At 43.1% G+C, this 18355-nt stretch overlaps 2 protein-coding genes across 3 annotated transcripts in view; one reads left to right on the forward strand and one right to left on the reverse strand.

Annotated features, from left to right (window-relative positions):
- Positions 1–808: 808 nt before the first annotated feature.
- STARD4 (StAR related lipid transfer domain containing 4) lies at positions 809–11581 on the forward strand. Its single transcript, XM_083404403.1, has 6 exons — positions 809–971; positions 4909–5026; positions 6237–6286; positions 7017–7143; positions 8381–8495; positions 9781–11581. Exons 2-6 carry the CDS (start codon positions 4922–4924, stop codon positions 10005–10007), a joined length of 624 nt encoding a protein of 207 aa, XP_083260529.1. The 5' UTR covers positions 809–971; positions 4909–4921; the 3' UTR covers positions 10008–11581.
- A 1037-nt stretch (positions 11582–12618) lies between these two features.
- CAMK4 (calcium/calmodulin dependent protein kinase IV) overlaps positions 12619–18355 on the reverse strand; it is an 88940-nt gene continuing 83203 nt past the window's right edge. For both annotated transcript variants that reach the window (XM_083404184.1, XM_083404183.1), the window contains one exon: positions 12619–18298. In XM_083404184.1, the coding sequence (XP_083260310.1) occupies positions 18074–18298 (225 nt within the window). In that variant the 3' untranslated portion in view covers positions 12619–18073. The remainder of the gene's footprint in view (positions 18299–18355) is intronic.

The raw sequence follows: 18355 nt of genomic DNA on the forward strand, positions 1-18355 counted from the left end.
GTTTGTTGGAAGCAGCCTGGAGTGGCTGGGGCAACCTAGTCAGATGGGCAGGTTATAAATAATAAAATTATTATCATTATTATTGAATAGGACATCCCTATTTTCATTGGAGAAACGTTGGAGGGTATGAAATATGTGATTACATCATAGCAGAACATATTATATAAAGTGCTTGAGTGTTTAGTATTCCTCTATCTCAAATGGCCAGACGTTTTCTGGAAAGCCTTCCACCCTCTTAATTCTTTCCTGTCACTCCACTTTTACATTCACACTCCTAAGACTGGGTTGGGTCCTGTTAGGCTGTTGCAGCCAAAACATCAAAGAATCTGGTGGCACCATTAAGACCAATCAACTTATTATTATGCCACAACAAGGCAGCTTTCCTGGACCGCACAATCATCCAGGTGCTGTTTTTGCACCAGATGAGCTGGACTTCGGTCCAGAAAAGTTCCTGCCACAACAAACGTGGCAAAAGCCTTTCTCAGGCGCAGCAAAATTCTCTTTGCTGGTCTCTCTCCGCGCCCCTGCCGTTTTGTCACTCCACATGCACGTCAGCCAATCCCCGCGCTTCACCCCGCCTCCCTCCAGCCAATGTGCCCAATGAGCACGGTCCGCCTGTCATCCGTTTTGGGAAGAGCGAGAGGGGCGGACAGTTGGGGGCGTGGTTTAAGGGCTATGAATTTTGCATAGGGAGATCGATACCGACGGCGGGTTGGGAGGCGAAACGGTGGGCGGGGGGAGGAGAGGTGAGAAAAGACGGGCGCGCTGCGATTGGCTGCGACGGGGATGCCGGCTGAGCTCTGATTGGCCCAACGGCATGAGCTGCTGGACCGGGTGAGCGCAGCAGGAGGAACAGAAGCAGAGCTGGGGGAAGAAGGAGCGGGTCGCGCGTGGCCGGAGTCCGGGGGACCTTCGACGGGGCGCCGAACCCTCCGCGGCGGAAAAGTCGCTCCTCGCAGCCCGGGATACTGGTAAGCGGCCTATTTGCCCGGCTGGGGAAGCGGGCCGGACGCACCGAGAGATGCTCTCTTGCTTGGGTCACCCGTGGAGATGCATCCCTGACTTTCCGCGCGTGAGCCTCTGGCTCGTTAGCACCTCTCGCTTCGCCCACGGGCGGCTAATTCTCGGTACCCGAAAAAGTGTGCCGTTTTCACACGTTACGTTTTCACGTGCCCGCATTCTGAGCCCGGCCTTGTGGAAACGGGGAACGCGCAGAACCCCCCCCCCCCCACGCAAACCTATAACAATGAATGTTCAGATTTGAAAGCAGTGGGCCGATTGAAATCCACACCCCCAATGAACCCGAGGACAGGCAGCATGTTTGTTTATGTATCGAATTCATTGGTATCCTACTGCATTTATATCTCAGCCTGCCTCCAACGAGCTCACTGGTGGCATATGTGCTCCTCCCCAGCCCCCGTTTTATCCTCAGGAGGAGACTATCTGGTGTGAAGTTGATAGACAGTGACTGGCCCAGTTATTATAGATGGAGGAGTAGGATTTGAACCCGGGTCTCCGCAGATCTTGGCTGACGCATACATATCTTCACAGTGGCATTCAGGTTATTCTGGAGTGAAAGGATATGCCGCCTTACTTTTTATTCTGGAGTAGAAGAATGTGGGGCATTACTCATTATTCTGGATTAAAAGGATATGGGGAATTACTCATCTCAGATGAGTCTGTTGTCGTTTTTTTATCCACTTGCCAAGGAGAGGCAGGGCAGGAGCAAATCGTTTCAGCTCCTTGCTCTGAGCGCGGCACCTGCTTTCGTAAGTAGATGTCTGTTAGAGAGCTGGCACAGAAGCCTCAGCTGTTATGGTTGACCAAGCACCTTATTATCTGCCTGTGAGAGAGATAATGGGATGGGAACAAACAGCACATTTAATTAAGACCCATTTGCATAGTCGTATAAAAGTAGGTCACAGGTGCTTCTAAATAATAAACATTTGGATTTGTTTTTTAGCAGCTACACATTGTGCATAGATGCCTCTTTGGCCCTATTGGTCACCTGCCATGGTGTAGCCGGGGGGGGGGGGGGAGGCAGCTGTCCCTCCCCCAATCAAGCAAATAAAAAATAACTAACTAACCAATCGCATCTCAGATAGCTGGGTTCTGGCCCCTGGAACATATGCTATGCCTATGCACCTGTATCAGAGGCCGTGGGATCAGGGATCAGTGTTTGGTTTTGCACAACAAAATACCTACACGTTGTAAGTTTCTCTTAGCCAGTGCTTCAGTTTTAGGAGTAACTTACTAGGAATATAGGGGACGCGGGTGGTGCTGTGGGTAAAAGCCTCAGCGCCTAGGGCTTGCCGATCGAAAGGTCGGCGGTTCGAATCCCCGCGGCGGGGTGCGCTCCCGTTGTTCGGTCCCAGCGCCTGCCAACCTAGCAGTTCGAAAGCACCTCTGGGTGCAAGTAGATAAATAGGGACCGCTTACCAGCGGGAAGGTAAACGGCTTTTCCACGTGCGGCTCTGGCTCGCCAGAGCAGCGATGTCACGCTGGCCACGTGACCTGGAAGTGTCTCCGGACAGCGCTTGCCCCCGGCCTCTTGAGTGAGATGGGCGCACAACCCTAGAGTCTGTAAAGACTGGCCCGTACGGGCAGGGGTACCTTTACCTTTTATTAGGAATATACTGATACCAGTGGATCTTACTTCTCAGTTGCCATGTTTAAGATTATGCTAAACCACAGAGCCTACGGCTTGCCGATCGGAAGGTCAGCGGTTCGAATCGACGGGGTGAGCTCCCATTGCTCGGTCCCTGCTCCTGACAACATAGCAGTTTGAAAGCATGTCAAAGTGCAAGTAGATAAATAGGTAATACCTTCCGGCGGGAATGTAAATGGCGTTTCCGTGCGCTGCTCTGGTTCGCCATGCTTAGTCATGTTGGCCACATGACCTGAAAGCAGTGCCGCAACCCCAGAGTCGTTCATGCCTGGACCTAACGGTCAGGGGTGCCTTTACCTTTTTTTAAAGAGATGTAGAAGTTACCAGCTGAATGAGTCATTAGAGCAGGGATAGGAAACCTGTGGCACTCCAGATGCTTTTGGCATGCTAGTTTATTTTATTTTAAAGGTTCAATCAACTACAAATGTACCTCTCAGTTAATCAGGCATTAATATTATAAAAACAATATTTTAATGCATGCACTTGTGGAAACTGAAAATGGCATCTTAATGGCCATCCTTAAAATGTATACAGTGGTACCTCGGGTTAAGAGCTTAATTCATTCTTGAGGTCTGTTCTTAACCTGAAACTGTTCTTAACCTGAAGCGCCACCTGAAGCTCCCACTGCTGCATGATTTCTGTTCTCATCCTGAAGCAAAGTTCTTAACCCGGGGTACTATTTCTGGGTTAGCGGAGTCTGTAACCTGAAGCGTATGTAACCTGAGGTACCACTGTACTTTTAAAATATTCAGTCTATATTTGTACTGCTTTGCCTTTCAGTGAAGGTTTCATTTCTCTTTTGAGAACAAGCGTTTAATTTAAGCAATCTGCCACTTGTTGTGAAAGTAACAACCCCTTCACCCACAGTGGTTTCCTGCAGAGAAATAAATTCCATGTAGGAAAATGTGTGCAGTCATATATGATGAGCATGCACATGGCGAAACAGATGGGTGCTTATCTTGAGTGTGACATATAGATAGTGGTTGTACACACAGAAGTAAAACCCATCACTGGAATAATTGTATGTGAAGCAGTTTTACTCGATGGTATAATAGGAGACACTTCAGTCTCCATTTTAACAGGTTGTTATGTTAATGGAGACACCTGTGGGGTAATGTTAGGTTCTGTTTTTGTCCAACTGACTCTATCATTTGCCACTCCTCCTGTGCCGCTTTTCATAGTCTTCTATTGAGCGTCTTTGTGTTTTTGGCACTAATATCTGATCTTGTAGGTGGCCTGTGCTGGCATGAGCCACAAAGCCCCTCTGAATGCCATTTGCTTACCTTCCCTGATGTCACAGAGGCACATGCCAACCTGGAGCCATGGAACAGTTTAAGCATATACTCATAGCTGTCAACTTACAGATTTGAAAATAAGGGATCAGCAGCCAAAATAAGGGATTTTCCAAGCACAGGTATGTTCAACTTCTGAGCCCCTCCAAGCCAAAGGCAGAAAGCCCAGCCAGCAGCCAAACTAAGCCTCAAGCGGTGGTTCCCACAGCGCAGCAACCCGACAAAGGGGATGCAGCAAGGAAAACCACCGTCACCTCTCCGCTGGGAAGCGCTGAGCAAAAGTGAGTCCCCAGGCAACGCGGCCGATTTGATCGGCAGAAGGCATGCAAGCTCCACCCCCCAGTCGTTCTTAGACTCCTTATTGGGTGAGCAACGCAGCCAAGCAACACAGTTGGAGGCTCCCTCCTCCCTGGCCGGCAGGGAGGGAGGGAGAGGAGCTGCTTCCTTTGAAACCCAGGAAATTTAAGGGACATCAATAAGGGACAGCAGCGGGACACGGCACTGGGATAAGGGAGTTTCCCGCCAAATAAGGGACGGTTGACAGCTATGCATATAATGTAGAAATCTTAACACCAGAGTTCCAAACTCCATGTTCAACCCGTGTGATCCTTAACCACCACACCCTTTCAAAGATCACTTTCTCACTTGTTAAGATTGTTTGGTATTCAGAGCTTCTTCCAAGAAGGAGATTGGCAGTACTTGCAACATACTTGTTTAGATCTTGGAATGTGTGCATTTTAATTGTTGGGCACTGCAATAATATATTGCTTCTGCTTTGTTGAGAAAAACACTTGCTGCTTGCTCCAGATGATCCTGAATCATGCAGCTGTGCAATTTAGAGAGAAATTGAGACTTGTATGATTATTATAGTGTTAACGCCAAACAGGAAACTGAGAAGGAACAGTAAATCACCGCCTTTTGTTTTTTTTACATCCTGATTTTCTGCAGAAGACAGAAGAGAATGGCAGACTTTCCTGATGTAGTTTCTGTGGCTACAAAGCTAAAAAATGAGGTCATCCGGTACTACAATGTGGAAGATGATGAATGGAGACTTACTAAGAAAACAGTAAGTTACCAAGCCGTTGCCTTTCCAGATTCTTTTCTTTTGTTAATCAATGAGTAGGGTGATTTATATTCTACTTTTGTGTTTTAGGTGGGCCGTACATTTGAGTGGGTAGATTTCAGAGCCCTGATTTGGTGTTTTCTTTCTTTGAGTGATGAAAATCACACAAGGAGATTAAGGGCACTTTCCTCTTTTTTCTACCTTTCCACAAGCTAGAGGTCACACAGGGATCCTCCACATGGCGTAGCCAGGATTTTTGTTGGTGGCAGGGCAGGCCTTTTGTTGAGGGAAGACAGAACCTCAGTTAGTATGTGTTTTTACCAATTTTTATTGATTTGGAGGGGCAGCTGCCCCTCCCCCTTGGCTACACCCATGAACCTCCATCAGTGGAAGAGGCTCCCTGCTTCAGACTTTGGCTCTCAAAACTTCTGGAGGCCTCTAAAGTGTGTAGTGCTGGTTCACTAGAGCAGGTGGGACATGGCAACCTTTTCCCTTATGTGTTTATTTACTGTGTATGGTTTGGGGAAAGCCTGTTCTTCTTACCATCTGATAGCGCTGTCTCATTGCTTAACTGCATGTGCAAATGCTGGCACAAGCATAATATACTTTCCCCCGAGCCTATAGTGATACTCATCAAAGCTCATCATATCTAGATTGGCACTAAATCAGGTTTTTATACTATCAGATTAACACAAAATTAACTTAAAATCTGCAGTCCTAAGCAATTGTGTCAGTTGGGTGATGCCTACACAATGCCAAGGCAACCCAGTTAAAATTTGATGTTGTGATAGGGAGACTTTTTGATGTGTGATTTGTCAAGTTTAGTTCTCAGAGTTTTTCTTTTGAAACATTTTTTTAAAGAAGCATGGGATGATATGAATGGCCGTAGTTCATAGAGGATGTGTTCTCACATTTATTGATTTAATGCTATATTTGGGTGTTGGTTTCTCTCCTCATTCACCAGAAGAATTTACATGACAATTTATTGCATGCATATATATATATATATATATATATATATATATATAAACTACAGTTGAATTAAAATGTGTGCATTGATGAACAGGTTGGTAAAAGATGCACTATATTTGAAAAGTTCCCTCGGTGGTCTGTGTAGTTCTCGATTCTGTCATTATATTTGTACATTCAGAGGTGTGAAGTGATTGAGTCATTTTTAATAAAGTACAAATATTGTGACCTTTTTTTTCTGCAGAAAGATACGACAGTTTGGCGTAAGCCATCTGAAGAATTCAATGGATACCTGTAAGTTAACTTACAGAGGAGATGAATTCTTTCATAAATATAATTTCCAGTAGAAAGGGAGGGGACTGTTCATGAGTGGAAGAATCTGGCCATATTAGAGCAGAGGTGGGCCACTGCCCAATGCATTGTGCCCTGCAGCCATCGTTGCTGTATCATACTTCATTTCAGGATAGTTTCTCTGCATCTACCATGGACATAAAAGCATAAAATGCATAGTGGGTGTGGGTGGCTTTGAGTGCTTCGTGGAATATAAACGTGAAACCGTCACCTATGCATTTGTGTACATAATGCCTCTGGTGCTAAGCATCCTCCTCTCAGCTGCATTCTGTTTGTTATAAAAATTGTTATTTCATTTGTAGACAGTTCTTGCTGTTCTCTGAGGCTGAGTAGGTCCTGTTGTAGCTTTCCTTTTAGGGAGTCCTCAATAAAAAACCTTTGGCAGACCTCCTCTTTCTTCCGCCTCAGACTGAATGAATGAAATCCAACATGGTGTGCCTCCATCCCCACCCTCAAAGTTCATAGAGAATGACTTTTTGCTTTGGCACAAGAGGATTGGGTAATCTGAGGCATAATGGATGAAATTTAACATTCCTAAGGCCCCTGGATCCTGATGGAAAATACAAGAGATATTGGCACGTGCATGACCCATATGTAGTTATTTTAAACTGGTGGAAGTTGCTAGGCGCTTTGACATTTTCTAAGCCTCATTGTATTAAATCTGATTCTGTAGCTACAAAGCACAAGGGATTGTGGAGGATGTCGCCAACAGAATAGTAGATCACATACGCCCTGGACCCTATCGACTCTACTGGGATAGTCTGTTGACCTCGATGGATATTGTTGATGAGTTTGAAGAGGTATTGCGTCACCCATTTATCACACAACCAGAAGTTATACTTGCATGCTTTTCATTTGGCACAGCAGTTCCAATGCAAGTTAAAGTTTTACAGTCAACAAGAAGGGAGCTTCTCTACTTGCATATATCCACACTTCATACCTTGTGCTTTGAGTGACACTTCAACCTTCTTGTTGGCAGTGGTAGAACCTGTGATATATAAAAAATCCGAAGTGAACAAAATAGCTTTTGCAGTTTTCAAGAAAGCGCCTCATTCTGAGTAGCTGAAAACTAGGACGTACAAATCCAGCCGTATCCAAGCTGTTTTGAGCATTAATTTCAATATAACTTCCAACTAAATTTGCACTATCCAGAAACAGTTTTAAATCCCATTGGCTTCAGTGGGAAAGTTAATCCCATTGTGATAGATTTAAACTCTTGACCTTTGGCTGCCTCGTGCTCTCAATTTTCAATTTAAAGCCTATTTTCTTTTGATGTCCAAAGTCTCTTTTCTTAGCCAAAAAGTGACCTTCAGCAGAACTGTCCTGGTTTCAGCACAGCATCTTAATGAATCCTGAAACACAAGCAAACACTTTTTTTAAAAAAAGCCTGTAGATTCTACACCAGTTCTGGCTATTTACATTTTGCCAGGCACCTTTCGTTCTGATGTGTGTAGCTTTAAGCTTACTGTTTCTAGTGAATTTAACTCCTATTAAGAATCTGTTCCTAGATTTCTTAAAGATGTTTATTATTTAAGATAAGACTGATGATTCATCTCAGCGTGTTGGAATAATCAGGAGCACTTGTAGGAAAACCTGATTGTTTCTTCAAGTAAGATATCTGTATAGTTCATTATTTGAGTCAGGCAGTCAATTAAATCCATATTAGGCCTGTAGCTGGATTTTTTTAAAGGTGGGAGACCTAAGGGTACACTGGGTAAGTCTCTTGTCTCTTTAAACTTAAAAAAATTCAGCTACATAGATTCCTGAGTCATATCAAGAGATGGCAGCTGTATCTCTTCACATTCAAGAGAGACAGCCCTCTAACCACAACCCCCAATGTCACAGGCCTGATCCAAATTGGGGAAGGGAGTGGAACTGCTGCTGCAGAGCTTAAAAAGATGGAAATGTCATGATTTATTTCTGGTCTCATCTAGTTTGACCCTTCAACACAGTCTCCATATTGCTTGGCATAGCTATGAACACTAAGTTTCTACAAATGAATACTACCTAAACAGGCATTTTGTAATTGCACTGCAGAACTGTTGTGTCATGCGGTACACCACAGCTGGCCAGTTGTGGAACATCATTTCTCCCAGAGAGTTTGTTGACTTCTCCTGCACAACAGACTACGAAGACGGGATTCTGTCATGCGGTAATTCTAATTAAACCTCTTCTATCTTCTAATCTTGCTCTCTAAAGCACTCCTAAACCTGTAGAAATCAAATCTGTGTACGTTAGTGCTGCTGTTTGCAACAAATTATTGGTTTGACACCCACTTCCTCAAAGCTAAAATTAGAAATAAACTAGCGCCACGAAGAAGGACATCCTGTCTGTCACTTGGCAGATCAAAAGTACTATACAAAAGTCGCTTAGTGCAAAGGAAAGTAGAATGAATACGATTGCTAACTTGCATTTTCTGGTGAGTGAGCTGCACTTGGCCTGAGATGAGGATTGACAGGTTGAACCTGAACCCTGGGCCATTCCTGACGGCCTAAAATGCGGAATTTGAACAGGCGCTGCTTGGCTTGCCCTGAAATCATAGAATCATGGAGTTGGAAGAGATCCTAGGGGTCATCTAGTCCAACTCCCTGCAAAGCAGGAATCTCAGCTAAAGCATCCATGACAGATGGCCATCCAACCTCTGCTGAAAAACTCCCAAGGAAGGAGAGTCCACAGAGACTGGCAAAGGAAGAGGAGTGCACCGCCCTCGGCAGCACGATCCCAGTGGGGTGCCATTGCGGCTGCCCCCCTGTCCACGCTGGTCGCCACACCCCCAGGACGCGTGCCAGCCCCGCCCCCACCTGCTCTCCGCCCCCCAGTGCCAGAGCATGAAGCTCCGCCACTGTCCACAACCTCCCAAACCTAGTTCTCTCTTCTATGTAACTGTTTTGGGGAGCAAAGGACCAGATCTAGATTTTGCTTTGGGAGATTGCCATGGTTCATACCAGATTTAGAATATTGTAAATATTGTACATTGACTTAGAAAGGCGTTCTTGGGTAACTTTGTCCCCAAGTCCTTACTCTCTCTGGATGGAGGAAGGTTGGTTTGGGTAGCTTCTTCTAGACACCACCATTTCTTGTTCCAAGAAATGGACACGTTCCCCATATGATTATAAGGTACTGCCTTGGACAGAAATCCCTCAGCTTTACAAGCACAACTTGAACAGGGGCAAGACAAATGACCACATATTGGAACTTCCCTTTTTTTAAAAAAAAATATCTGCATATATCTTCTCCAGGTTTGTCAGCAAACTGCTGAAACTCTAGATCCCCTGAGTCTGGAGTTTGGGGTTGTTAGAAGGAATCTTACCTCTCCCACAGGATCCTTGGGATCCTGGCTGTAATAAAATTCTTAAAAAGATTTCTCAGGAATAAAACTAGGTGCGTTCTCTTTACTGGAGAGGTTCAACCTACAATTGTGTTTTATTTTAAAACAGGTGTCAGCCTGGACTATGGTGAAGTAAAACCGGGTTACGTTCGAGGTTTTAACCACCCCTGTGGCTGGTTCTGTTTCCCTCTCAAGGACAATCCTAGACACAGCCTGTTGATAGGCTTCATCCAGACAGATTTGCGTGGGATGATCCCCCAGTCGGCGGTGGACACGGCTATGGCCAGTACTCTGACTAACTTTTATTCTGATCTCAGAAAAACCCTGAAAGCATAATCTGCGCTGACCTCAAACTCTGTGTGCTTCTTGCAATCATATTCTGCACCTCATAGTCGATTCTCCAAACCTTAGGATAGGTTGGAAGCTTCCTGCATGAAGGTCTGTTGTATTTTCCTTATAGGTGCTGGTAGTCCCATTTGCACAGAAGAACTGAAAACATGTTTACTCTGAAGTAAGATCCACTGAGCTCAATGAAACACACTTGGCAAGCCTTCGGCACATCGTTGCTTCTTAGCCAAGGCGTGGACACAGAAGCCCATGACACTCGCACAACCACATTCTGGACAGAACTCTAAATCAGAGTCTTCTAGCAAACTGAGGGAAAGGATCTCTTCCCTGCAGAAATACAGTCTGTGGGCTGGCCTACACAACATAATTTCCAGAATGGTTGTAGCTCCAAAGCATGCAAATCACAGTGCTCATATTTGTACCACCCCCGTGGAAGATGTTCATTTTCACAAAGGGAAGCTGTAGAAATGGAGGGTGAGAACATGTTCTGCTCCAGCTAATTTCACCCCTAAAGGAAACTAGGCAATGATAGGAAAGCTCTGCCATCCAGCAACCCCTTTATTTACTAAGACTGCTTTACTAAACGTTATTACTAGGGAGAAGCCTCATTGAGCACAGTAGGACTTGCTTCTGAGTAAACATTGAAGGTGGCGGCCTGTAAGAGTGGGAATAGCAATACACTGGCATCTTTTCTTTTCAAGGGCTAAATGTATGAATGCGAAATACTAATGCTTTCATGTACTTTATGTTGCTTGCTAATCCTGATCTAAAAGATGGTTCAGAATCTTTTATCTTTAAACTAAAAAGCTTGATGCACTGTAGAGAATTCTGTGCTCCTGTTTCCATACTTTACTGCTTTATAGAGTAATTTTGTCGTTGGTTATTTGGGGTGGCATGCAACTGAGTCTTACTCAGAGTAGACCCACTGAAATTAATGGACCTTGCTTAATCTCTAATTTCTGTATAAAACTTACTTGCATACCACCCATTTTAGCCAAAAAGTTAGCAGTAGTTGTTACTGATAACAAAATAGTAAAGCATGTGGTTATTTGCAAAACTGCTCTGATTATTACTAGTACATGGTGACAAGTTTCAATTAGTAACATCTGTTAAATGTATTATCCTTCAATAGGAGAGGGACTTAACAGTGCTTAACTTTGACTGGGCGCACCTAAGAAGTGAATCAAGATTTTCCATAAAAATAGTTTAATAATATTTAAGGCCTATACTCCAGGACATTGTTTTCTTAAGATTGCTCTTATGTTAACTTACCAGGAAAGAATTCATTTGAGACTTTGGTCGAGCATAATCTTCTTAAGGCTTCACGATGATGTTTATTTTTTTAAATTGTTAATATGCTTCAATTATTTAAACAGATGTTTTTTAAATTCACTTGCTGGTACAAGTGACCCACAGTTCTACTGAAATGGCTACTAGTCATTGAGATGGTGCTAGTGCTGGAAGAATATATAGGAATTGTGCTGCATTTCTGTATTATAACTGGTGAGAGATTATTTATATAAGATGCTTAAGATGTATATTAAAGTATTCAGTTCAAAATATTGGTGGTGGTGGGTTTTTTTTTAATAAAAAAAATAAGATAACATTGCCAGTCACACGAATCTGCTTTATACAGAGTAGCTGTGGAAATCCAGCCAGATGGGTGGGGTAGAAATAAATTATTATTATTATTAGTCTGTCTAGTCCAGCATTGTCTGCTTCAGCCAGCACTGAGTCTCCAATGTCTTGGGCAAACATCTTTCCCAGCCTTTTAGCTGAGGTTAAAGCAAAGCATGTGCCATGGGGAACTGGTTCTGGCCAGCTAGTCCCACCCAGCTGTCAATTGCCTGATGTCACTAGGACATCAGGTGACCCAAACAGGGCTTGAGCTTGCTGCCAATCAGCTGCTTGGCGCTGACTTCAAGCCCTGCAGCCAACCCCAGCAGGCTCGACGCCAGCACTTATCAGCTGTTTGTTCATTGACTAGAAAGACTTGCCTATCAGGAGCGCACCTTAAGATTACCAGTTGTGCACTGGCAGCTGCATCTCTCTACCTGCCCCATGCCTGACACCCATCTTTGTGATAGGTGTGGGTGATCTGGAGGAAACATCTTGTCGGCGCTGTGGACTTTCGGCACTTGGTGTATTTTTATTGTGACAACGAAGTGCACAAGTCTATGAGCATATTTTTGAGCTTTCCTTCCTAACCACAAGTTCACATGTGCCTATTGTGAGCCATTGTATCATAAGGCACCAACTTAAAAGCTGGTGTTGGATTTCAGGAGTTACTACGCAGATTTTGGGGACCTGCACAGATGTCAGCTCATCTAATGTCAGCTCATCTAATGCAAACGTAACATAAAGCACAGAACCTGGACACACTCAAACAGCTGGAAATTCTTCCAGATCCTATCCAGTGCTCTGTCACTCCAGCATCACCCATCCAAATCAGAAACTCTGAAAGGCACAAAATTGGGGCTGACTCTTGGGTTGTCACTGCATTTTCAATTTTCACAAATATATGGTGGTCTAAGTACCTGCCCACCCCTGCCAAAGGTCTCTATATAAAACTCTGATATCACAGAATGACAAACGAGACTTCTCTAGACATATGTGTTTATTTTTATGGTACATGCAAAGTACTTCTTAAACTTTTCAGCATCAAAGTGCATTCTCTTCATTCTCCAGATAATTCGTTTCCATATGGGCATATGAAAGGCTAGGTGTGTTGCACTTATTGAAGCTGCAAACATGCCTAATTCTGAGACTTCAACAGTACTTACTTTATCATGTGATAGAAAGGTTTTGCAAGCTTGATCCATCAGATTCTTGGTTATAGTTTTCAGGCATTTCCACACACAACTATTTCTTGTTCGTTAGTAACATTGCAAATGGGTTTTTTGATACACTAAGCAACAAAAAATGCGCTAGATGTTTGGAGCAAATATAACAAAGGTGGGGAAAATATACAGTACAGGGAATGCATACATAGCAATCACACATACACAAGTGTTGCCCAAACCAACTCTAAGGGTCCTTTGCTAGTGCTACCTTTGTGCAACGTATCTTGGGTTAACCATAATCATTCACTGCTTTACCTGAAAGTGGTCCTAGGTGATAGTCCCACAAAAAGTGCACATATTTCATTAATGGGGGGGAAAGGAAGGTTTTTATACTTAAGTGCCTTAGGCCACAATCTAACACAGTTAAGTGTGCTTAATCTCATTCATGTTAGTAGGTTTAAGGCTGCAATTTCTATATACCTTTGCATCAGTTCTATTAACAGTGTTTACTTCTGAGTAGACATGCATAGGATTGTGCTGTTCTGTGTTGGGCGGTGTCTCCTTTTAAGAGTCTAGAAGTACACATCCCAGTATTGTGCCCACCAAAATCCTGAGCAGGAGAGAATTCCTCTTCCTCCTTCAGTCAGAAGTAATATTAGCATTTATAGACTGTTTTCTATACACTGATATATAATTAGCACAGTAACTTTTACAAGAGTCCTGTAAGGTAGGCCTGTATCACGAGCCTATATTGCACATGGTGCTGGAAAGTTGAGGTTCAGAGATGCCAAGGGTGCCAAAGGCCACCTAGGGAGTTTGAGGCAACCTCTCTTCACTTAGCCACTACACTAACAGTGCCAGGCTACAAGCCAATATTAGATTGTGCAAGGGATCGCAGCTGTGCAGCAAGCCATTCAATTTTGCAACGAGAATCCTGAAGTGCATTTGCAAACTGTTTTTAAAAGTTTCATGGTGCATTTGAGACCTTCCATATCCATGCTTTTCAGACATACTAATAATGTCCTACCTGCATTACAAATTCATTATTAACAACCTAGTTCTCTTATACTAGGCATGTATTCCATATTGCACACTTGAGATTATTCAACGGCAATTGGGCTGCAGATACATGATCAGGGTTGGGTTTCTGCCATATTCCTTGATCCCCGTTGTAAGAGTCAACACTTAGGCACTCCTAATCTGCTTCCAGGTCTGTGCAGTCTCTTTACCTGCCGTTCTCAATGGTCATGATGCATGCTGACCCCTGAAATCCTTTCTGCCAGGTTCTCTACTGATAATGCAAAAGAGACAACACGGTGAAAGAGCAGTGGAAATTATGTACAGCTACTCACATGAAAATGCAGCAGTAGGAGTAGCAGGATCAGTTGCTCTGATTGAGGGAACCCTATGTCCTCAAGGTATGCAGGAGTACAAAAATATTTAGGGCAAAAAAAACAAAACCCCAAGGCCATGGAGGGCTGAGTTTGCTCAGCATGGGATGCTCTCTGGATGTTAGAGAAAAAATGGGAAACCAGGTGGGAAGGGGGAATACAATGAAGTGGCTGGAAACTTGAGCAGGGGCAAGCCACACTGCAACATTTAATTGCAGGTCCCCTTCACCCCCTATTATTAGCCTTGACATTATACATTAACCATGGGTGTAGCCAGGCTGAACAGAGACTTAAAATCAACTTACAGTAAGTCATTTGACTGATTTGTTGCTGTTCTGCAACCGGGAATAGTTGACGTGGTGAGTTAGCACTCACGAGAAACATATTCCGTGAAATAATTTTGTAATAGTACCTGCTATACTAGACCCTAATCTTATCTCACCTATCAGAATAATAAGAATACCAGTGTCTAATTAACTTTACCAATAGCATGCATTCAATGTTAGTCTACGCCTCATTTTCTTCCCCTGTCACAGTAAGCGGCTTTCATACCATTATGTGAAATGGTAATGCTATTCCTCAGGCAACCACAGAATCAAAGTCGCATTTTAAGCTGCAACCTTATGCACACTGATCCGGGAGAATGTCCCGCTGCATTCCACAGAGCTTACTTTTGAGTAAGTATACGTAAGACTGAGCTGAAAGACTCTTATAAACTGGAATTTCCATGACCCAAACAGAATCAGAAATAACACACTCCCTTAATTTGCCCTGATGCTTATTATTAGAGCATATGGTCCAGCATGGCAGAGATCAGAGAATCATAGAGTTGGAAGGGACCCTGAGGATCATCTACTCCCAACTCCTTACAATGCAAGAATATGCAGCTATCCCATACAGGGATTAAACCTGCAGCCTTGGCGTTATCAGCCCCATGCTCGATAACAAACTGAGCAATCTGCATCTGAGTGCACATTTAATACTGAGACTTGCAAAAGGGGAACTATTTCTAACACACTGAGCAGAAACAAGAATTTAGCAATCGGATCTGGTGAACAGCAACAGCTTCTGAACTGCACCGTCGTCTATAGCCATACCCCATAACCTTGCATGGGTTTCGTATTCTGGGTGTCTTTCAAACATTTGATTACAGATCACAACCATAGAACTATTCCTATGACATAACGAACAGTAGTAATAAATCCTCCTTAACAAGCAAGGGTGTGATGTTTATGTCAGGGGTGGCCAACCTGGTGCCGTTCAGATGTGGGGGCTACAACTTGCATCAGTTCAGCCAGCATGACCATTGGTCAAGGCCAGGGATGATGGGTGTCCATGGTCCAACAAGACTGGAAAGATGCCATGTGGACTATCCCTGCTCTAACAGTTTCATTGCCACAGAAAATGGGTAGCACCAATGGAAGCTTGGTTTCCCAAGAGCACAGATCATTTTGACATACTTGATCAAGTGCTTGTCATGATCAGATTTACACACCAAATCAAATGTATCTAGAATAAGTATAGCTGAAGGTTCTGGACCAAATTTTGAACCTTTAGGTGTTTTGATTGTCCCCAGACCTCGCTGCTACCAAGATGCTGATTTTTAAAAATATATTTTGTATGGTTCACAGCACGAGTAGCTTCCAGACTTCAGATCATATGCTACCAGAGAGAGAGAGAGATGGAGACTAGTTTTCTGGAAGGATTTCTGAAGCAGTTGTATAAGAAGCTAGGAAATCACTGCATGTACCCTGTGTTTCCCGAATGGCTGGATTTAAAAACAATTCTGTTTTCCTGGCAGCAATAACCTTCCAACTTAAGGCTCAGTACCCAGAACACATAATGCAAGTCACAGTGTGCAGCTGAGAAAGCAGCCCTTGATTCATTTCAAGCAGATATGCAGCTGACTGTACCCAGAAGCTGTGATCTGGCACTTCTGATGTGTGCACAGAACTTCACATGCAAAGGGGTCGCCAGCCCTCTTCTATATCAACTCACATTGCATGCAGTGGGCAATCTCCATGCAAGTCCAGAGCATTCCTCTTCACAGAAGAAAAAGAACTAGCCCCACCTGCAAACTGCTTTGGATTGTGCTGTGCTTTTCTAGCTAAGCACTTCGAATTCTTCCTTTTGCCAGAGAAGCAAATACTTTCCAAGAACAACATCTTGGAATCAGCTCGTGTGCTTGGGCACAATGATTCCATGTGCAAAACAAATATTTTTCATGTAAGATCTACTTATTTATCCATTTATAAATGAGTTAAAACATCGTGGCAGCTTTCAAAAGTCATACAGGACACTTTCACTGCAAAAAAAACTAACTTAGTATTCTGTTCTGTCGTTATCAGAGTTGTTTTAATTTCCCAAGTCTCGTAGAAATATTATTTAATTACCTTTCTAACTACAATAGAACAGAAGACACAAAACATGTGCCTCCTCTTGGTTTCTGTAGTTTAACTGATTCTTGTTTCTCTGCAAGATAATACTATTTCAAAGACAAAGAAAAAAGAATGCAAGAAATAACTAACGTATTGGGGTATTGGCTGTGTTCCTGAAAAGCCACAGAGACTGCAATACTACACCCACCTACCTGTGAGTAAGCTCCACTGATCTCTGTGGGACATATGTACTTCTGAGTATAGGATTGCACTAAAAGTTAATTGTTGCATGCTAATTTCTTTGGATCGCTTTTATCTATACATTAAGAAATTCGGGTGCTACAAAATGTATTACAAATGCTATCCATTCTGCTTATTTTTCAACTCGCATAGGTTACACCTGGCAGAGTAAAGATTGTAACACCTATTATACACAAGTGCCTGAATAGAACATTTTCGTTCTTTTTTGCAGTGATAGTGTCCTATCCTAACCTTAACCTGTTCTTTACTGGCACACTTATACAGATCAAGTCTACGCTGACAGATTAAACAAAAAGAAACAACAACTGGCTACACAATTCTCATGTATCTCTAATCATGCAAGCATTTCTATTGCTGCCCGTGGCAAGTACCTTGACTGGTACCCTAAAGCAAAAGTATCATGCTGTTGAATATTCTTCTTGCAGGACATTAATTGCAGAATCCCCCTCTGTATAAACAGGTGCACAGTTTCATAGTCACGACTAATTCCAATTGTACCTTAACAATGGCACACATACCTGCTCTGTTTGAGTACTATCCTTAACATTGTTTTGTAAAATTAATACTAGACAGTAATGTGACAGAAGTCTGAAGATATTCTAGTTATCATCAAAATACTGTACAGAAATGGTTACTTATAGAGGTAAGGCATTCTTAAGGAACATAGTTTCATAGCCATTCGAATAAATCTTTCACAGGAATCAGTGGAATGTTTTTTTGCATATAAATATTTAAGTTCTCAATTGTAAACAGTTTGTAAACTATCACGGATGAATGCAAAATATTTCATATGCCATTTAAAAAACACTTGGCGGGTCTTAGCGCCCATTGATCTACTGGGTGATTATGAGTTTGAAAAGAAGCGGATTGAAGAAATGTCAAGATCTCTCTAGAAAATCTTGTATAATAAGCCATAATCATCATTCACTTCAGAGGTTATCTATAAACACTCTACATGAGATATACATGTTGGTAATAAGGAGTGTTCCCTGCTCTCCCCTTCATTCGTTGGTATTACTGTAAATATCACTTTATCCATGGCATGCCATTAAAAGACTGTGAACTATTTATTTTTTTTCAGAAGCAGTCACATGCATTTTGAAGTTCAGGTCACCAGCTAGAGCATTTTCCATCCCAAGGCAAAGCCACTCAGAGTAGCCATGCTTGTAATTTGTTTCTGAATGGTATCTTGGCTGGTGCACGGAATGACAGAACATGGCTGGAATAAGATACCCCAAGATTTAAGACTCTCCTTCAGTTGCTTCTTCATGAGCGTCCTCTTCATGAGATTCAGTGAAGTTTGCTTCTTCTTCTTCTGCTACTACTACTTCTTCTTCTTTTCCCTCCACGCTGTCCTCTCTTTCTGGGCGCAGAGACTGCCTTTGGCTGGGCTTATTGCTGTCGTGGGTGCTGTGGCAGCTTGCACTCCCGAGACGAGTTGATGCAACAACAGCTTTCACTGCAGCCTGGGTTTCAATAAAAACAAACAAGAGTGGTTAGATTTCTTGGCACCTATGCTGTGG

The sequence above is a fragment of the Podarcis tiliguerta genome, assembly GCF_965153285.1.
Source record: "Podarcis tiliguerta genome assembly, chromosome: 11".
NCBI classification, from domain to species: Eukaryota; Metazoa; Chordata; class Lepidosauria; order Squamata; family Lacertidae; genus Podarcis; species Podarcis tiliguerta.